We start from the raw sequence: 21,734 nt of genomic DNA, 5'->3' as shown, positions 1-21,734 counted from the left end.
TGATGTTTACAAACTAAATGGCTAAAAAAAAGGAATCCACGGGGCTCTCGCTACAGTGGAGCCCTACAACGTCGCTTACCGCGGAGTGGGCAACGGAATAAACCCTCGTTTCCTTCTCCCTTCCGCCCCACCGCCCGCTGCCACGCTGGCCTGAAAAGAAAGCCCGTTCCCTTCTCCTGTCCCATTAAATTCCATCACATCGCCAAGAGGAACTGTCTTAAGTTCCTGGACCACTACCCAAAAGAAAACAGCGGAGGGCTGCGGCGGGGAGGTGCAGTAGCACAACATCGCCCCGCTCTGGGCTCAGTCCCCAGGAAAAGAACTCGGGGCACCTGCCCTCACCTTTGAAGAACTAGCGGGAAACCGTGGGTTCTGTGCCCACGCGAACTGCTACATACGGTCTATGAGGGCAACAGAAAGAACCAATAGCTCCCGCCTCAGAACCTCAGAAAAGGCGGGAAATCGCTCAGCCTGAGCGGCCCGGAGCGCGTGGGCCCCGGGCGGCTGGCAGTTCAACGGCTAAATAACCGTCGCTGTGTGGGCTTGCCAGGCTCCCAGGACCTGAATCTCGCGAGATTTCCCTAATCGCTAGGAACAATTCTTTCCCGGATTCTGTATTTCCTTGGAAGTTCTTTAGGCTTCTGCTATTGTCAAAGAATGCTAAGGAAACTGTCAGGCTCTGTGACAGACTGAAGGTGAGAGTGAAAAATCCATTTCTGCCCTCCAAGAGGTCACAATCTTAGGAAGGAAACAGTGGGGCAAACAATTACAATGTCCTATAATCATTTAGGGTAATTCCTATGATAAGGACGTAGGCAAAGTGGCTCTTAGGGTGGCTTGGGGAGTCAGGAGAAGCTCCACAGATGTGGTATGGTTCTGTTACTGTTTCACATAAGAATGAGTGAATGGAGAGTTGGCTAGGCGGGCCGGTGGCTCACGCCTGTAATCCCAACACTTTGGGAGGCCAAGGCGAGAGGACTGCTTGAGCCCAGGAAGGAGTTCAAGACCAGTCTGGGCAACGTAGTGAGACCCTGCCTCTCCTAAAATAGCCGGGTGTGGTGGTGCGCACCTGTGTCCTCAGCTACTTAAAAGGCTGAGGCGGGAAGATCACTTGAGTCTTGGAGACAGAGGCTGCAGTGAGCTAATAATCCTGCCACTGGCTCCAGTCTGGGCAACAGAGCCAGATTCTGTCTCAAAGAGAGAGAGAGAGGAGACAGAGGAGAGAAAGGAGGCAGAGGGAGGAAACGGAGGAGAGTAGGGAAAGAGGGGAGAGAGGGGAGAGAGGGGAGAGTGGGGGAAGGGGGAGAGGGAGAGGGAGAGGGAATGGGGAAAGAGTATTGCTGGTTGACGGAAGGCGAGCAAAGGCATTGGAGTTGTGAGAGAGATTATTACAACTAAGTCCAAGAAGCGTTCTGTGTGAGGATTAAGTGGGGAAAATGGCAAGAGATGACACTAGAGATTTCAAGAGCAAGTATTAGCCGAGCGCGGTGGCTCACTCCTGTAATCCCAGCACTTTGGGAGGCCAAGAAGGGCGGATCACTTGAGGTCAAGAGTTTGAGACTAGCCTGGCCAACATGACGAAACCCTGTCTCCAGTAAACATACAAAATTAGCCAGGCACGTGGCACACGCCTGTAGTCCCAGTGACTCGGGAGGCTGAGGCAGGAGAATCGCCTGAACCCCCGGGGAGGCAGACGTCGCAGTGAGCCGAGATTGCCCCATTGCATTCCAGCCTGGGCCACAGAGTGAGACTCCGTCTCAAAAAAAAAAAAAAAAAAAAAAGAGAAAGAGAAAGCAAGTATTATAGAAAGGCCTTGGAAAAGTGTCTGGATTTTTGACTTTGTGGACGGAGATCCTGAAGAATTTTGAGCAGAAAGGATTACACGATCGAGTTCAGAAGAAAACTTGTAGTATGAAGAATGGTTTAGGCTTAAGAGACCAGAGTAGCGAGACAGTTTTAATAGCCTGGGTGAGACATGAGGACTTGAGTTATGACACGGACAGTGGAGTGAAGAGGAGGTGTCAAATGTAAAAGATATTTAAGAAGTAAAATTAGTAGAATTTTATAACTTTTTAGTAGTAAGAAGTGAAAGAAAGGGAGCAGTCTAAGATGACTACCTGGTTTCAGGCTTGAGTAACTAGCTATTATCATCATCCTAGTGCTAAGTTACTTAATTTTGAGCAATAAAATAATGAGCTCCATTTTGAATATACCATTGACTTTGTTTTCCAACTTTCTCTGTGCATCATAATATAATTGATGCTTTTTCTAAGGACTTTAGCAATATTTTTAATAGCTCATTTTGTATAATCAGAAACAATCATTCCCGATAAAATAAAATTTTTGAGCAGTAAAGGATGATCCAGTTTAACTCCTTCATTTTACTATTTAGGGAAACTGAGTCTAGATACTCTGAAAAAGATAAGATACTCCCTCAGAGAGATGATACTAAGAATATACACAAAGTACCACCAGAGGCAATAATTGATCTAATTAAAAATTTTCATTCAATTGAGGCTATAAATCTAATATCCCAATATTTTTAAAAGTTTTACAACAGTGAAAATTTCAACTATGGTCACTTTTTTCTTTATTGAAAACCAAAATGCTACTCCTAGTGTTATATTAAATTTACCATATTTTATTTACTTAAAATCAGTCTTCCAAAGCAATAGTGCCACCATAGAATTTCTCACTTCCATGTATTTCACACGAAATTTAATTTAACATATTAACATCCTGTCCATATAAGGACTTAAAAATTTGTAGAAAGATTTCTGGTTTTAAGAACTTCATTTTTTTCCACAAAAGATGTTGGCAAAAATGTTAAAATATTCTGTGCCAGAATGAGAAGTAAATTATGTTTAATTTCCTAATATATGTTAAAATATTTTAATAATCTGTATTTTAATTTTTCATTATTCTTGCCATCACAAAATTCCTACTTTGTTTTTATAAAGCATCTCTTTTTTTAAGGCATTAAGAAATGATAAGATTTGAATGGTTTTGCTCGTCTTTAATAATTCACAAAATGCTGTAACTGGAATAGGTTTTAAATGTTACCTCCTTATTCCATCAGTCTGGCTTTAGTTAATGAAGGTCACAAACTCTCTTTATTCTGTTGTTGTTGTTGTCGCTGTTGTTGTTGAGATGGAGTTTCGCTCTTGTCGCCCAGGCTGGAGAGCAATGGCGTGATCTTGGCTCATTGCAATCTCCACCTCCCGGATTCAAGCTATTCTCTTGCCTCAGCCCCTGGAGTAGCTGGGATTACAGGCGCGCATCACCATGCCTGGCTAATTTTTGTATTTTGTTTTGTATTTTTAGTAGCGACGGGGTTTCGCCATGTTGGTCAAGCTGGTCTTGAACTCCTGACCTCAGGTGATCCACTTGCCTCAGCCTCCCAAAGTGTTTGGATTACAGGTGTGAGCCACCACGCCCGGCCAAACTCTCTTTATTTCAATTACAACTGTTTGCACTAGCTAGCCTTTCTTATATCCATAAATTTATATATTTTCATTCAATGTTTTACTGAATGAAAAAAGTGAAGCTTCTTCAGGTAATAACTCTCTGGCTCCTTTTGAAGGAAACATGAGGAAACAACTTTTGCTTCTTTTGAGTCCAATCATAAAAAGAATCCTAGATATCCCTCAGTGATAGTTCTATATTCCACAAAATTTTCATAAAATTTTGATGAGCATTGATGATGTCCATTTTACGGTCATATATTGGTAACACAGCAATACCGTTCATGTTGTCCAAATCAGTCATCCTATATGATAAAGTCATCCTATATGATAAAGTCATCCTATATGGTAAACAATTCAGATTTAGGAAGTTTAAAACAAACTACAACATTCTAAAATTTCAGCAAGAATACAAATTTCACTTCTCAGAGAGTAAAGTAGCCAATTTGGGGTCCTTGGTTTTCCAAGTGCTAAGTATTTCTGAATGGTTATAGTTCAGAGTTCTCAGTTCAGTATGCTTCCATATGAGATGAGCAAAATGCTGTGGGTCTTCTGGATGATACATTTTTGAATACTTATACAATATTTGTAAAACTGGTTCTTGTAAATTTTCCATTTATTGCTTATTTTTAAGGCATGGACGATCTGAAAAATATCATCATATTTATCTTAATGTATATTGGAAAGTAGCAAAAGATAAATAATCTTTTAAAACAATGCAGCTTTTAAATAACAAAAAACAAATATTTACTGAGCCCTTAATATATGCTAAATATTATGCTAAGTGACTTGCCTCTATGTATTATTTTATGTAGTAGTCACAATACTGTATGAGATGAGTTCTATTATTATCACCATTTTCCAGATGAGCTTCTTGAAACCTAGAAAATTAAGTAATTTCCACTAAGTTACATAGGAAGGAAGGGTCAGTAAGTAGTTATAAGAATATAAAAGCAGCTGGGCCAGGAGCAGTAGCTCACACCTGTAATCCTAGCACTTTGGGAGGCCGAGGCTGGTGGATCACCTGAGGTCAGGAGTTTGAGACCAGCCTGCCCAACATGGTAAAACCCCATCTCTACTAAAAATATGAAAAATTAGCCACGTGTGGTGGTGGACGCCTGTAATCCCAGCTACTCAGGAGCCTGAGGCAGGAGAATCACTTGAACACAGGAGGCAGAGGTTGCAGTGAGCCAAGATTGCGCCACTGCACTCCAGCCTGGGTAACAAGATCGAAACTCCGACTCAAAAAAAAAAAAAAAAAAAAGAATATAAAAGCAGCCAAGGGCATACTTGAAACTTAAAAAAATTCAGTAATTTTCCCAAGATCAACAGTAAATAAAAGGCAAAGTTGTTCAAACATCCAGCTGTAAAATATAAGAGCCAATCAATAATTTATTAATGTTTAGGCAGCATTCATTCATCCATCCAGTCACTGTGCTAGCGATACAGCGGTGAACATAACAGACAAAATTTTCTCCCCTCACTGAGTTTATATTCTGGGTCTGAGAGGAGTTGGGGAGGAAAGAGACATATACACATTTTTTAAAGTAATAACGTAATATAGCAGAGTGGTCTGTTATAGAGGAAAAAAAACAGGGAGGAGGATAAGAATTTAGGGTAAGGGGTGGTAACTAATTTTTCAAAGGCGAATCAGAGATAAAATGGCATTTAGCGGAAATCTAAGATGGTGAATAAGGGAGTCATGTGACTATCTGGGGAAAGAGGTTTCCAGGCAGAAGACTTATCAAATACACTAGAACCTGTACCAGGAGCCTGCTTGAAATTTTCTAGGAATATCTGCGTCAAAAGCAGCATGGCTGGAATGGAATAAGCAAAAGGAATAGTAATAGGCAATGATGAAAAGAACTTTGGCTTTAATCTGTGTAAAATAGGAAGCCATTTAAGGGTTATGAGCTGAGGGGTATCACATGATCTGACTTACATTTTCAAAGAATTACTCTGGCTCCTGTATAGAGAATAGACTGTAGAGAGGCAAGGGCAGAAACAGAAAAAGCCAGTTAGGAGAGTAGTTTAAATTAGGATGGTAAGGATAGAAATAGTAAGTTCTGGTTAAGTTCCGGATATATTTTGAGAGCAGAGCCAGTGGGATTTGTTGTATATTTGATATGGGTATAAGAGAAAGAAAGAAGTTAAGGATGACAAAAAATTTTAGCTTATACAACTTCAAGGATGGAAAATACCATTTAGCAGAGATGGAGAACAAATATAGAAGGATGGAGGGGGAGGCAACTAGGAATTCACTTTCAAGCGTGTTAAATTTGATATGCCTACTAGATATCCAAGTTAAAATCTTGAATAGGCTATTTAATGGGGTTTGGGAGAGCACTCCAGGTTGGTATATATAATAAATTTAGGAGTGGTCAGCATATACATGGCCTTTAAAGCCATGAGATAGGATGAAATTGCAAAGAAAGTGAGTACAGAAAAAAGAGAACTGAGCCCTGGAATATTCTTGTCATTTGTCTCTGTGGGAGATGAAGAGGAATTAACAAAATAAACTGAAAGTGCAACCACTAAGGAGAAAAATCAAGAGTGTGTGGGGTCTTAGAAATCAAGAAAAAAACATGCATGTCAAGAAGGAAGAAGTGATCAACTGAAGCCAAGTGATGAAAGTGTTCTAAGAGAGGGGACATGATCTGTCAAATGTAGCTCATGGGTCAAGTAAGCTGAAGACTAGGAATTGACCACCGGAATCAGCAATGCCAAGATCCCAAAGATATTGACTAGTTATGGTGATGTGGAGAGGAGAGGACATAATCTTACTGTAGAGGGTTTAGGAGTCAACAAAAGGAATGGAGAAGGGAGTATACACAACCCTCTAAAGAAATTTTTTTCTGTAAAGTGTAACAGAGAAATAAGAGTAGGTGAAAGTGGATATGAGGTCAAGAAAGCATTTTTTTAAGTTGCAAAAAATTATAGCATGTATATAAGCTTAAAGGAATGCTCCTGTAGAGAAGGAAATTGTGATAAAACAAAATTGGTACATTTGGCTGTAATTAATAATTTAGTAACCACAAACCTCATCATTTCATTGCCAAATGTAATACAGATTTTTACCACTGAATGGTTTTTACCTGAAAAAAAGTTTTTACCTGAAAAAAACAATTGTTGCTGCAAGCAGAGCATATTCAGTATTAGTTACATCAAGTTTGCTCATTCTTTTGTAGAAGTAAAACAGTGTGTAATAAATTCTTCAGTAACACCCAAAAAACTGATACGAAAATGTATTTTCATCCAAACATAGGGTAGAATCAAACATATGGAAATTATCATTGTATCTCAAAGCAGTATAAGAAAGTTAAACATTACATACAAATTTTTGCATCCAATATAATATTTCATATTGAGTCATATTACCAATTAGAGTAGTAGAAGGACATTCTTCATTGTAAAATTTTTCCATAAAACAAATAAGACTTCTATCACCACTCCTATTGTGACAATTTGGTGTATAATCTGAATGATTTAACATTCTCACAGAACCTAGTAAAAAGGAAAAATATAAAGCCTGATTTTTTTTCTAATCTTTAAACTCAATCTTTCAGAATCCAGCATAGTTGTTAGATCAGAAATACTCCCAGCAAATGATAGATTTATAATTTTTATTACTGAAACAAGAAGTTAAATTAATAGTTTTTAGTTTATAGAAAGATTGTATAGGAGACCCTCCAAAAATGTGTTTTCCATGATGCTATATAATAAAAAATAGCTTTTTATAAAACTATAGCTTTTTATGAAGAGCTATTATTAAGTAATTTTGCCTATAGTAACTGGCAAAATTAAAATAAAAAATAGCTCAATGTTATACAGTTTGTTGCTAAATTTAACAGTAACTATTAACATTAAAGTTAGAAAAAAATCCATTTTTACTTTCAGAGGCTGATTGTTTCTGACTGTAAAGTTGGGCCCCATGGAGAAATATCACTTCAGTTTTTGATCCCTTCTGTAGTGCAGTTTGATCCTCATTGGCCAAATTTTCAAATCCTTTAAAGAGAAGATCACATAATTGTTTGAAATCGATAATCAAAAGATAATTTTCAGATGTAGTATTTTAACATTTTAAATTATTCATATAATAGTATGAATCCTAAATGCTCCCTTAGAATAATCATAATATGTTATTTCAAATTTGAAATAAATTCTTGATTCCACATGGTAATATTTTGGGGCACTTTTATCAGAACTGAATAATATTTTTCCTATGGCAAAGCAAATTAAACATAGTTGATTTAGCCTTGAAGAATTTATGTTTACGATGAGATATCTGTACATGTAAATAGACAGCTAAGTTTTGGCCAACAGCGGTTTGATTTTTCAGTATTGTACAGGGAATTTTCTTTGTTATATGCATTATAGAAAAAAAAAGTCATTTTCAAAAAATAAGCAATTAACCTTTTGATTGTCTTAACTCTCAAGTCTTTGAAGTCATTTGAATAATTTCACTTTTTTATTTTTAATTCTTATGGGTATATTGTAGGTATATATATTTATGGGGTACATAAGATATTTCGATACAGGTATACAACGTGTAATAATCACATCAGGGAAAATGGGTATCCATCACCTCAAGCATTTATCATTTCTTTGTGTTACAAATATTCCAGTTATAGTTTTGTGGGGGTTTTTGTTGTTGTTGTTTAGAGACAAAGTTCTCACTCTGTCGCCCTAGAGTGCAGTGGTGTGATCACAGCTCACTGCAACCTGGAACTCCTGGGCTCAAGCAATCCTCTAGCCTCAGCCTTCTGAGTAGCTGGGACCACAGGGACACACCACCAGGCCTGAGATTTTTTTAATTTTTTGATGAAATGGGGTCTTGCTGTGTTGACCAGACTTGTCTCAAACTCCTGGGCTCAAGTAATTCTCCTGCCTGGGCCCTCCCAAAATGCTGGAATTACAGGTGTGAGCCACTGCGCTAGCCTCTTTTAGTTATTTTTAAATGTACAATAAATTATTGTTGACTGTAATCAACATGTTGTGATATCAAATACTAGATCTTATTAATTCTAACTATATTTTTGTACCCATTAACCATCCTTACTCCTCTCACCACACTACTCTTCCTAGCCTCTTTTATCTGAATTCTACTCTCTGAGCAGTATTTTTTAATATTTAGATTTTCACCCATCTGATTAAAGCAGACAAAATAAACACGTTTTTGCATTGAGAGGCAGCTTTGTGAGCCCAGGAGTTTAAGATCAGCTTGGGCAAAATGGTGAAACCGTCTGTCTACAAAAAATACAAAAATTAGCCGAGCATGGTGTGCATGCCTATAGTCCCAGCTACTCAGCAGGCTGAGGTGGGAGGATCACGTGAGCCCGAGAAGTTAAGGCTGCAGTGAGCCGTGGTCATGCCACTGCACTCCAGCCTGCAACAGAGTAAGACCCTGTCTCAAAAAAAAAAAAAAAAGAAAAAGAAAAAAGAAACAAAATGTTGGTGAAAAAATAGAGGGTTTTTTTCCTTTTCCTAAAATATCCACTTCCCTTAAAACAGGGAACTTTTTATAAAATTAACTTAAGTATTAAATTAATTTTTCCCAAAGGTAATTACCTGGGAGCCCCTTGGTAAAATTCATTAGCCCACGTATGTGTAGGACTGCTGTCTCTGAGAGTTGCAAAAAGCTCAGTTCAGGATTTGCATGTTCCTGCAGCTAACCCATAAAAAAGCAATAAGATTAATGAATTTTATTTTTTCAAGTATCTTTTGAAATTTTAAACTGTTATGCTTGTGCTTTTGTTTCCTAACATAATTATACATTATTTCTTTCAGTAATGAACACATACAAATTTGTTTCTTCTAAAGGAATGGTATATTTTTGATGAGCAGCCACAATGTTATTAATGAGCTGATGTTCCTCTTCAGTTAGTTCCATGCTTTCCTGAATCTATAAGAAAATATAGGAGGAAAATTATAAATATAGAATTCATAATTATTAAACAAAACACCATAATTAAAGAAACAAATTTTATAAGAAAAGCCTTGCCACTTTTCCAGGTCTAGTGGTGGATGATAGAAAACTGTTGTCTACTCCTTCCTCTTCCACTTTGATGTTAGAGTAAAAATGATTCTTCTCCTTAAAGTTCTTTTGAAGTCTCTTTAATTTACATTGGATTTCTGTGAGCAAACCTGTGTTATTACAAAATTCATATAAAATGTTTCTGGTATGACAGATAACATGATAGGATTAAAATTCTCTTATATTGTACATGTATATATACATATATCATCATAGACTTGTCTTTTTACAAAGAATCCTTCTTTTGGGCAAGTATGTACATAGCAATTACATTTACTACATTACTTTCTCCTTTTCATTCCACAACTATCTTGCCTACTTAAAAGTACACAGTGATCCTAGACATAAATTATACATTAATTTTGCATCTCCAAATTATAAATTTAGACTGTTTCATATTAGAACAATTTTCACATGAATTATATTTTGGAAACAACATAAAATATCAACTCATAAAGCAGTTGAACTACCTTAGCTACAGGCTTTTATCTTTGATTTTTACATCATATGGTCAAGAGAGTATCTTGTGATGTTCAAAATCAGCTCAGTCAATTTTTTTCTTATAATCAAGACAAGGCAGTGGACACTCTTTATAAAGTGAACAATTTTTATTTTTGACTTGCCACCTTTACACATCTTTGAATCTTCAACTAGAACTTCTACCTGAACAGCAACAGTTGTTGTAAACAACTACTAAAACTAACCAAATACTAATCTTTATCATTTATTATGTTCGTCATTTTTTCATAAGTGTTTAAAACATACCAATCACATAAAAAGTATATCAGGAGCTGAGGTAGAAAAAAAACAAAAGCCTTAGCCTTTTTCTAAATTATTTCATTATTTTGTTGGGAAACAAGAATATATCAAAATATGAAGCCATTTAAGGAATATCAAATATTAAAATAATTAGAACTGAATACACAAATGCAAAAATTATATAAAGAAAAGGAGTCATTAGAATCAGAGGGAATTAATTGTGGGGAGGCTTACTAAAGAGGTATATTCGAAAGAGGTTTTAGTTATGAAAAAGAAGAGTACCCTAAAGGAAAAGGGAATGGCAGAGAAGTGAAGATAAGTCATGAAAGGGTGAAAAATAAATTCATAAAGTCTTACACAGGCACAAGAGGAAATGGTGGTAAAGAATTTCAACTCTGGAAAGATTTCAAATTAGCAAGAATTAACTGTTTGGAAAGAGAAATTATAGACTCCTTTAAAGAAAGGAGCCATGCAGGAGTTTGAGAACAGCCGGGGCAACATGGTGAAACCCCATCTCTGCAAAAAATATAAAAATTAGCCAGACGTGGTGTATGTGTCTGTAGTCCCAGCTACTCGGGAGGCTGAGGTGGGAGGATCACCCAAACCCAGGAGGTCGGGTCTTCAGTGAGCTGTAATCACACCACTGCACTCCACAGACTGAGCAACAGAGTCTGTTTCAAAAAAAAGGAAAAAGAGTCCTTTCAAAAAAAAGGAAAAACAAAAAGAAAAAAAATAAGGAGCCATGTCAAAATGGAGTCCATGATATATGGGAAAAGGGCATGTTTTTAGTTACATCCAAAGCAAGAAATGAGACTCACAGCTTGGTGCCTGTATGTAATATTGATGACAACTTAAAGGAAACAAGTCAACCTTTTTGGACAGCACAAAATAAAATCGTCATCTAAATGGGTGAAAAAATTCTTTAAAAGCAAGTGTTCTTAATGCATTTATATCTCTTCAACTGAAAAACATTAGTTTCTATAGAATTGAACTATAGTCTGATATTGAAGGAATAGCAGATAATAAGGGAAATGTCACTAGAAGTCAGAAGGCTTCATAATGATTTTCAAAAAGAGGCAGAAAGATAAATTTCATACAAACTACATCTGAACAATTTGTTTGTGGAAACTCAAAAGGAAAAGCAATAACCAGTGAAACCCAGTATAAATTAACAGAACAACTAATCATGTCAGCTTAATTTCAATTCTGTCTTGGACAGGATTCTTAGAATGGAAGATCAAGGAAATACTTTAGACAAAGTATATATGGAATTTAACACGTCATTTCACAAGTCCTCTTAATATATGCTTAGAGCCAGGATGGAGATGTAGGTTGGATTCAAGATTGTTGGTGTAAAGTAATAACTACTTGAGGAACCATATTCAAAGAAAGTTGATAAATAGATGAATGCCAGTCTATAAGAATATCTTTAATGGTAAGTCATAAGGTTTCATATTTCATCTAGTTCTAGACAATATTTTAAACCACAATATGGATCAAATTGTCAATGTTATCTTAAAGAAATAACCCAAACATCATATGACAAAAAAAAATTTTTAAAGCTCTTCAGACTGAATATTATGCTGAAATGTAACAAAGGAAAAGTTTACTGAGGATAGCTATTAAGACCTGCACATGATGTCAATCCCTGACTTTTCCAATGCTCTTTAGCAGGAAGTGCTAGTATCTTTAACCTGCAAGGTCGACTTTGCAATGTTTTTGAACCAATCTTGAATAACATGAAGGGGGACACAGTCACACACATTGTATTTCTGACTGTAGCACCACATAATGTTTAACATAACCAATACTGGAGTTGGTCAGCATGCCTGGATTTGAATGTTGGCTCTACCACCTAGTTAGCTATGTGACTCTATGACTTGCTTTACTCATCCATAGAATGGAATGATAAAATGCGTATTTCATTGTGGTTATAGTGAGAATTAAGTAAGACATGTGGAAAATGGTCGGTTCTATTTTTTATTTTTATTAGCTTTCTGTTCAGCTCCCCAGTGAGAGTGAAACCTTCTCTTGAGCCCTAACCTATTTTTCTAGTGGCCTATAAACATTCTTAGATCTCACCAGCTCCCCTGAAAGTAGAGGACTTGGTCTCCTATGTCTGCAACCTTTGGCTAGGATCTTAATTCACTAATAATCTGGAACCATGACATTACAACTCATCTGACTTCAAATAACTTCCACTACCTGGGATATCCTACGGTAATCATACCTCAGAGTGTGGTTAGGGCACACTCTTGCTAATAAATCAAATTTGTCCTTGGCATACAACTTTTGAACTTTGTAGACTGAACTGGTTAATAACAGTAAATTAATAGCAGTACATGTACAAGCAAAAGGAGGTAGTCTGTCAACTCTTACTTAGCTCAATATGAGATAATAGTTTCAGGGTCCAGCCTTACTAGCAGCCAATAAGATTGAGCTGAGATTAAAACAGAGAAAAAGGGATCTACAGTGCAGCTACCTTTAAAAGCCAATGTGTTCTTAAACTATATTAATATACCTAACCCATAGTACCTAGAAAGACTGAATTCCACTCTGCTTTGCACATGTTTGATTACCATGTTTGGTAGTGGACATGATACTTTAAAATGAGAGAAAGGAATTCATGAGGAACAAGATAGCTATATTCAGATACTTAAAGTATCATCATATGGCAAGGGAATTAGGACTCCAAAGGAAAGAAAGTAATGTCGTACAGGCTCTGTTTGCACAGGCTTCTGTAATTACTTACGAAAGTGAAAAAAAAAAAGTATATTAGTTCAATTTAATGGTGAGTGTAGTATGAATATCTATGGTAATGGTGGCAGGATCATAAAAACAAAGTCATGCATTACTTTAGGGCAAACTTGGGGCAACCCTCAAATCACTAGGTCTTGACAATTTCAAATTTTACCTGAGTCCCATGCTCATATAAAATAGCGAAAGCTAAAGGAAGCTTCCCATCCTTCTATGTTCTGGAAAATGGCTTCCTGCAAAGAACTACCTTTCCCAATCTGACTTAGGTAAGACTCGTGGATGCCCCTTTGTTTACCTATGACAAAGCCAGACACAGACCATGCAAATTCACATTCTCTGCTTCCTGAATGATTATCTCAACTGTTTTATCCCCACTGATCAATCAAAACAAAATATGTATCAACAAAACTTCGACTAACCTTCATTTCTTGCTCCAGGCCCTGAAACTTTGATCCACCCTAAGCCTGAGCCAGCAAACATAGCTTTCTGAGACTAGGCTAGACTCAGAGTAAAACATTCTCTGATACATTATCTGATCGTATCACCTTTTTATCCTACTCTGTAATCAGTTCTTTCTAGCTTTATTTATTCCTTTCTATAAAACTCTTTTTTGCCTAACTCTTGAATTTCTTGTGTATCTTTTAACTACAGCATTCTTCCTATTGCAGTAGTCCCCCTTGCCCTATTGCAAAAGTCCCTTCCCCACTTGCAGTGCGCCTTTCAAATAAAATATCTCCATTGTTCTGTGTTTTATTTGACACGTATAGATTTAAGCAGACCTAAGTCTAGAGAGATATGCACATTGTTCTGTGAACACACCTCTCAGACAGATAGGCACCAAATGCTTGAGAAGCAAGTGTACTAGCTTGGTGTACTCCATAGGAATCACAAAGTTTTAATGATATGCCGATTAATTTACTGGGACTTCTGTATTCTATGAAGATAGGAATGTACTGTGTATTTAATACTTTTGGTTCATCTTTTTCCAGTTCCATCATTTCAGTTGTATGCTTATGGAATGAAACCAAGCCACATAAAAATCCAGGGCTTTCCTGATGAAAACTCCTTTTACCTAGAATATGGGGTCGGACAGCCAGGAATTCAAATGTAGAAGGATAAACGAGAGAGAGAGAGAGAGAGAGGCATAGAAAGATGCAGTGGGAGACTGGAAAGCATATAAATAACATTTGAATAATGTTTATATTCATATTCCATGACAGCAACACTCATATAGGTTCTCTTTTTTCAATTTTGGAATAATTCCTTCAAGTTTAGAGGAAAGGAGGACTGATTTCATTTATGGATTGTCCTGGGAGAAAATAAGTTCCCTTTCACATAGGTTTTCATGTATAGGTTAAAAGACAACTTACCAGGGATCGCTAGGAACTGAATTGTATCCTTCAAAATTCATATATTGAAGCCCTAACCCCCAATGTGATGGAATTTGGAGATGGAGCCTTTGGGAAGTAATTATGTTTAGATAAGGTCATGAGGGGTGGAGCTCTGGTGATGGGATTTGTGCCCTTCTAAGAAAAGACACTGGTGAGCTTGCTCTTTCTTCTCTCCACTGTGTAAGGACACATAGAGAAGGCAGACATCGGCAAGCTAGGAAGGGAGCCCTCATCGGAACCAAACTGTGCTGGCACCCTGATCTCAGACTTCTGCCTCCAGAATTGTAAGACAATAAATTTCTTTTTAAACCACCCAGTTTATGGTATTTCTTATGGCAACTCAAGCTAACTAAAACAGGGCTAAAGTAAAGGATTCAGGCTAGTTGGACAGGATAACCTTAAGATCTATAACATATCTGAAATTTTAAGTAATATGAATCCTTTTCATGAAGAACTTTGACAAGAGAGATTGGGTTTTATAATAATCAGTATGAAATAAAAGGAATAAAAGAAATAAAAGGGCATTTATTGAACAAGAGTATAGCTTAATAAAAAAATGAAGATTATTATGACAGCTAAAGATAGATTGACCAAAAAGAGAGAAGGAAGAAATGGCCAGGAAACTAATATAATAGCATAAATGCAAAATAATAAGAGTTTGAACAAGGCTAGATTAGACATGAAAAGAAAACATTAATAGTACTCTTTAAAGAAAAATTAGCTGGGCATGATGGGATGCCTGTAATCCCAGCACTTTGGAAGGCTGAGGTGGGAAGATCACTGAGCCCAGGAGTTTGAAACCAGTTTGGGCAATAAAGCAAGATCTCATCTCTACACAAGAATTTTATTTTAATTAGCCAGATATGGTGGCATGTGCCTGTGGTCCCAGCTACTCGAGAAGCTAAGGCCGGAGGTGGAAGCTGCAGTGAGCTGTGATTGCACCATTGCACTCACAGCCTGGGTAACAGAGCAAGCCTTGTCTAAAAAAAAAAAAAAAAAAAAAAAAAAAAAAAAAAAAAAAAAAGGGAGGGAGGGAAAGAAGAAAAAAATTAATTAAAAAATTAAGCCACAAGGAATAGGAGAAATTGAGGAAATTATGTCAAAATTGTAGTACTACTGTAAGGATTAAATAACATCATATAATCTAAGCAAAAAACACAGTGAACATAGAAGGGATTCAAAAAGATTACATACTCTTCTGCCTATAGAGTTGAGTTTTAACACTTGTGTGTTAATTACCAGCAGATGCTACATAACTAGGTATCTTGTAAGCTTTTGGAAACTACTGACTTAAAATTGTCCTCTTTCTAGATGCAATACATGACTTTAGGTTAAGTAACATGAAAATACAAGGATTTTCAATTAAGAAGAAAATGTGATTATTTCCAAAATTAGAGCAAGATAGTATGGAGCAGGGTCTATGGAAATAATTACCTACATTCGTAACTGGCCATCCAAATTGAGTAGTTTGCTAGAGAAATAGCTTAAATCCAAACAAATAAGTAGACATTCAAAATTAAGTTCTCAGTAAGGTAAAAAAAATCAAAATCCGCCTCAGAAAAAAGCAAAACACATGGCACTTACATTCTGCCAACATTCCTACTGCCTTACACTTTTTCAGTCTGCACTCTTGACATTTTCTACGTATGTACATGTCCATTTCATAGTGACTACCATTCCTGCAACTATATACCACATTTTGTTGATGCTACATTGAAAAAAACCCAATACAAAAGTTTTAAAATTTTTTACCATAGGTATTTGTAGTTAATTATTTTTATTAATATATGCCTTCATATTAATCATGTTAACTAAATTATTTCAATAAAATGTTTTTTCTCTCAATAAGATCGTTTGATATACATTTATCTGGATAGTTGTCTTAATCCTCTCCTGATTCATGTATTCTATTCCAAGGTTATTCCTTTCAATAATCACATCTGGAAATTAAACTCAATAGCTCTATTACATTAAGTCAACTCTCTATTTTACTGTGGTTATATCAGCTAAAAGCATTTTTAAAACTATGTTTTACAGAATATCAAGATTTAAAGAAGCATCTCTCAAGACTTCCTTTAAAGAATAGGTGGTCATGTAAAATAAAACTATAAAGAAAATCTTTTTTCTTCTCTCACATTTCCACTCAACCCACAAAGGAAGAAGTATTCTTCCAAACTTGCTTCCCTACGTATGTCTCTTTTTTAGCACTTTCCCAGATGAGAAAGTGTTGCTAGTTTATTTGGACTGAGATATTGAGGGGGCCATGTTTGGCAGGGGGAGGGGGAGGTCTACATTCTCTCTTTCACTTTCTAAATCCATGCATAGTAGTTCCTCTTCATATTTCCTCCTTCAATTCCTGTTCTTATGCAATAATCCCTGCTATCTTTTTCTTCCATTCCAAGCAGTGAAGTCAATAAACTTAGTCAATATCCCTCTTAAAGTCCAGCCATATCGTCTTTTTCCATAGACACTTGAGAGTGGGAGTTTCATGATTTAGATTCAACAAAAAGAGTAAAAAGTTCAGCTTTGGTTTCCAGAACTATGTCTCATTTGTCAATCTAGTTTTAATAGCAAGGCCCTGCATTTCAAGAGTAAGTAAACATGTGCCCAGCTATTCTATTCACAAAGCTGTTACTTCATTTCCCATAGTCTTCATTTAGCTATTCTTTGTAAGGGGTGAATTGTAAGATTCTAACAGTGAAACTTCACTCTGAACCTCTACAAGACATGTTTTCCCACTATATTGACCTAATCATTCACAAGTTCTGTCCCCAAACTGCATTTTTTAATAAAAGCCATGCAGCAGTATTTCAAAACCTCAAATTTTATCAAGGACTGTTTCACTCTTGGAAAATGCAATGGTCTTCACTTTCAGACCTTTAATTTGTTTTTGCAAAGCGTTAAAAAATATAGAATCTTATAAGTCATTCAATTCAAATTTCCTCCAAATGCATGAATTATAGCAACCACATAAAAAGATGTGATAGTAAACATTCAGATCTTTTAAAACATCATTTTCTCTTCCAACAGGAGACTGATCTAGGAATATGGAAACCTTCTACTCTATAAATATCAAATTATACAATTAAATGTAAGAGTCCTCATGAAAAATGAAAAAAACACTACATATAAATTTTACATTCATTCCATTTTCATGTCTTTGATCCCACAGACTGACCCATTTAATCACAGCATGGCTTTCCCTGGTTTTAACTCTCATACTTTAAAAAGTAAGAGTATTCTCACATGCCTAAAATTTTGTACTAAGATTTCAATTTTATTTTAATCTTATCCTTACCTTTGCAACCTTCACAGGTAAGTGCATTATAATGATATGGTGATGGTGATGCTTTATCACCACAAACTACACAGAATTCTTCCTGTCCCTTATTTCTTGAGGAAGAATAGGTTGGTCTGGACCTTTTTATTCCAGGGTATCCATCTTCAGCATCATGAGCAACCACATAAGTGGGTTTATTTAATTCACGAGAACTAAATCCACACTGTCCACCATCACTGTCCTGTGGATCCAATATATAAGTGTTGAAATGACTTTATAAAGATTCAGACTGTAAAGCTGGAGGAAACTGAGCAATAGAATACTGGCAATAAGGTGATTTTTTAAAATGAGTGTCATGCAGCTGATAACTAATTTGTTCTGGTAAAATATCTAGTTTTTAAAACATGAAAAAGAACAAATGGTAAAAAGTCAAAATTTCCTAATTGTTTTCAAATTTCAAAGTGTTTAATCTCAACAAGCAAAGTTAGTTCAACATATCCACTACATCCCAGAAGCTTTCTGTCCAGCATGTTGGACAGACAGTAATCAACTGATACATGATAAATGCTACAATCCCAGAGGTATGCAGAGGTTGCTCAGGAGCTATAAGAAAGGGTAATCATTGCTCATAGCTTACATACCAATCCATTCTCCCTCAAGTGAAAAATAATATGTCCTAGAGTTTGGAACAGAAGAAGGTTTTCCCCACCTTCTGCATTTCCCTTGTGGATACAATTAGTTTCAGTGTATTCTGGTCAAGAACAATATGAATTAATTATTTCACTACCTCGCAAAAAAAATCAAACTAAAATACACTTTTACCAGTTATCTGCTTATTTCAAACAAAAGAAAAATTTTGTCTGAACTCTTCATTTGCTATATCTCAATGCCCTTCATTGCCATTTGTAGCCAGATTTAAATTACTAGTTTCTTTTTAATTTTGTTGTTTATCTGAGTAAATTTACCTAATTCACAGGGTCACTGTAAGAATGAAATGAAATATAGTCATGCACTGCATAAAGACATTTGGGTAAATAATGGACCACACATACAACAGTGGTCCAATAACATTATAAAGGGGCTGAAAAATTCCTGTCACCTAGTGATGTCATAACCATCCTCACATGTTTGTGGTGCTGCTGGTGTAAACAAACCTACTGTGCTGCCAGTCATGTAAAAGTGTAGCAGATACGATTATGTACAGTACATAATACCTGATAATGATAATAAACAACCATGTTACTGGTTTATGTATTTACTATCCTATAGTTTTTATCATTATTTTAGTGTGTGCTCCTATTTATTAAAAAAAAAAAAAAAAAAAAGGTTAACTGTAAAACAACCTCAGGCAGGTCCTTCAAGAGGTATTCCAGGGAAGGCATTGTTATCATAGGAGATGAGAGCTCCATGTGTATTATTGCCCTTGAAGACCTGCCAGAGGGACAACGATACGGAGATGGAAGATGACTGATGATTCTGACCCAGTGTAAATCTAGGTTAATGCATGTGTTTGTGTCTTGTCCTTAATAAAAAAGTTTTAAAGGTTTTAAAAAATTTTAATAGAAAAAAGTTAAGAATAGGAAAAGGATATAAGGAAAATATTTTCATACAGCTGTACAATGTGTTGGTGTTTTAAGAAAAGTATTATTGCCAAAGAGTCAAAAAGCTAAAAAAATTAAGTTAATAAAGTAAAAAAGTTACAGTAAGCTAGAATTAGTTTATTATTGAAGAAGGAAAATAATTTTTTATAACTTTAGGGTAGCCTAAGTATACAGTATTTATAAGTTCTACAGTAATGTACAGTGATGTCCTAGGCCTTCACATTCACTCACCATTCATTCACTGATTCACTCAGAACAACTTCCAGTCCTGCAAGCTCTATTCATAAGTACCCTATACAAGTGTATCATTTGTTATCCTTTGTACCGTATTTTTACTGAACCTTTTCTATGTTTAGAATAATCTACCAAATACTTACCATTGTGTTACAATTGCCTACAGTATTAAGTACAGTAATATACTATACAGGTTTTAGCCCAGGAGCAACAGGTTAGGCCATAGAGCCCAGGTATGTAGTAAGCTATACTCTCTAGGTTTGTGTAAGTACATTCCATGATATTCACACAATGATGAAATTGCCTAACAATGCATTTCTCAGAACGTATGTAAGCAGCATCTGTTATTAAGTGACACATGACTATACGTAATTAAAAGCTTGTATATACTATAAAATGATACATAATGTATATCATTATTATCAGAAGCTCCCAAACACCAACTTACTTCCTGCTTTCAGGAGAATTACTAAATTTAAAATTTCAAAATTGGCTGTAGAAGGATCCAGGAATACTTAATTGTTCAATGTCTTTAATATGTGTGCTTCCCCTGGTGCTGAATCATTAGATGATTAGACTTATTCTTATCCTCAAAATTCTGCCACCAAGATTGGTAAACATCATAATTTTAATTAATTTACATAAATCATTTACAATCTTACAGTATCCAAAGCAATGCTAAATGTTGAATGAATACCAAATGACAGCCTTATATAAGAAAAAAGTTAACAGTAAAACAATGTAGCTTTCTTTTTTTTTTTTTTTTTTTTTTTTTTTGAGACGGAGTCTCGCTCTGTCGCCCAGGCTGGAGTGCAGTGGCGCGATCTCGGCTCACTGCAAGCTCCGCCTCCCGGGTTCACGCCATTCTCCTGCCTCAGCCTCCCGAGTAGCTGGGACTACAGGCGCCCGCTACCACGCCCGGCTAATTTTTTGTATTTTTAGTAGAGACGGGGTTTCACCGTGTTAGCCAGGATGGTCTCGATCTCCTGACCTCGTGATCCGCCCGCCTCGGCCTCCCAAAGTGCTGGGATTACAGGCGTGAGCCACCGCGCCCGGCCCAATGTAGCTTTCTTTAAAAAAAAAAAGAAGAAGAAGAAGAAGAGGACCTTTCTTGGATGACTGTGAAAAAAGACTGTCTTTTTTTCACTACAGTAGAAAACTGGCTGATGTTCTGTTGGCATGGAAATCAGAGTTCAAACTATAAAAGAAAGCTGCATTTAAGATTAAATTTATATTATAATCTTAGTCTTTTTGCAAAAAAATTCCTGTTTCTCTTGCATTCTGTTTTCTTTCTCTTTACCTTTTATAAGAATCTTATGTTAAGATTAAAATGTCAAGCATGTGAAAAGCTATTGCGAACTGCATTTACTAAATTGCATGAAAACCAGTTTGAGCCAACCCATAAAAATAACTTCAAATTTGCATGTTAATTCTCTTTTTTAAAACTGAACACAGTTTTAGACTATTGTGCTTTTCCTTCCTTACCTTTCATTCTGGCTTACAATGTTTTAGTATTATTGATTTTTGAAGCTAATTATTTTCTTTCATAGAGAATAATTTACAGTCTTTTGTTCATTTGTTAATTTATTTTTTAAATCTCTGTAATTAACCATAATTCTCACAAAAAAAGTCTTATTAACAATTTTTTACTGTAGTTTTTTGTCACATATCATAGCAATGCACTGACTGGTTCAGCAAGACAATACCTATCACATGCAGTGATATAAGTATTTGCCATTCTCTGGTCCAGTTCTCACTGCTTCATTCCTTTCAGTCAATGCTGGGCTTTTCAGAGTAAAACATGAAGGAAACAAAATTTTTGGAGACTATTCGAAAGTGTGGTTATCAGATCAGTATGGTTTGATGAAAGTACAATGCTATTTTTTAAACTAAGGATTTAGCAGAATTTATACAAGACATTCATATTTACACTTTAATTGGGAAAATGTTGATTTTTTCATCTCTAAACACCAATTTATTTAATTCAGTTACAGTAGATAGTCAGGCGGTATGAGCAGGGCAGGAGAAGCTATTGATCAGCAGCTTTCCAATAAGATCTCAGGAGTTAGGTGAGTGGGTTCAAGCATGCGCAATTAAGAGGCAAAATCGCAGAGTTTAACTGGTATATGACCTTCTAGGGACATTCAACTGGTAAGGAAAGAACACCTCAAGTGAGCATTCATACAACTGTAGTAAACACACTGCATGTGCTCC

At 36.0% G+C, this 21,734-nt stretch overlaps 2 protein-coding genes across 8 annotated transcripts in view; both read right to left on the bottom strand.

The window, feature by feature from the left end:
- SYCP1 (synaptonemal complex protein 1) overlaps positions 1-7,835 on the bottom strand; it is a 142,933-nt gene extending 135,098 nt beyond the window's left edge. For 2 of the 7 annotated variants that reach the window (XM_055114314.2, XM_055114334.2), the window contains exon 1: positions 80-344. The gene's annotated coding sequence lies outside the window, so the exon portion shown is untranslated. Of the gene's footprint in view, positions 1-79; positions 1,018-1,069; positions 3,253-4,598 lie in introns of those variants that run through there. The other 5 variants (XM_055114319.2, XM_055114349.2, XM_055114342.2 and 2 more) reach the window with 5 other exon arrangements.
- LOC100980894 (bile acid receptor-like) lies at positions 467-21,012 on the bottom strand. The gene is given in 9 exon segments (XM_063604921.1): positions 467-738; positions 7,356-7,469; positions 9,033-9,132; positions 9,262-9,366; positions 9,466-9,608; positions 15,990-16,113; positions 17,441-17,460; positions 17,704-18,075; positions 21,006-21,012. Coding segments are annotated over 9 exon segments (1,257 nt in total).
- Positions 21,013-21,734: the final 722 nt, after the last annotated feature.

Source organism: Pan paniscus, chromosome 1 (assembly GCF_029289425.2).
Source record: "Pan paniscus chromosome 1, NHGRI_mPanPan1-v2.0_pri, whole genome shotgun sequence".
Lineage (NCBI taxonomy): Eukaryota > Metazoa > Chordata > Mammalia > Primates > Hominidae > Pan > Pan paniscus.
The sequence above is the reverse complement of the archived record's forward strand: the minus strand, read 5'-3'. Positions and strand labels throughout refer to the sequence as shown.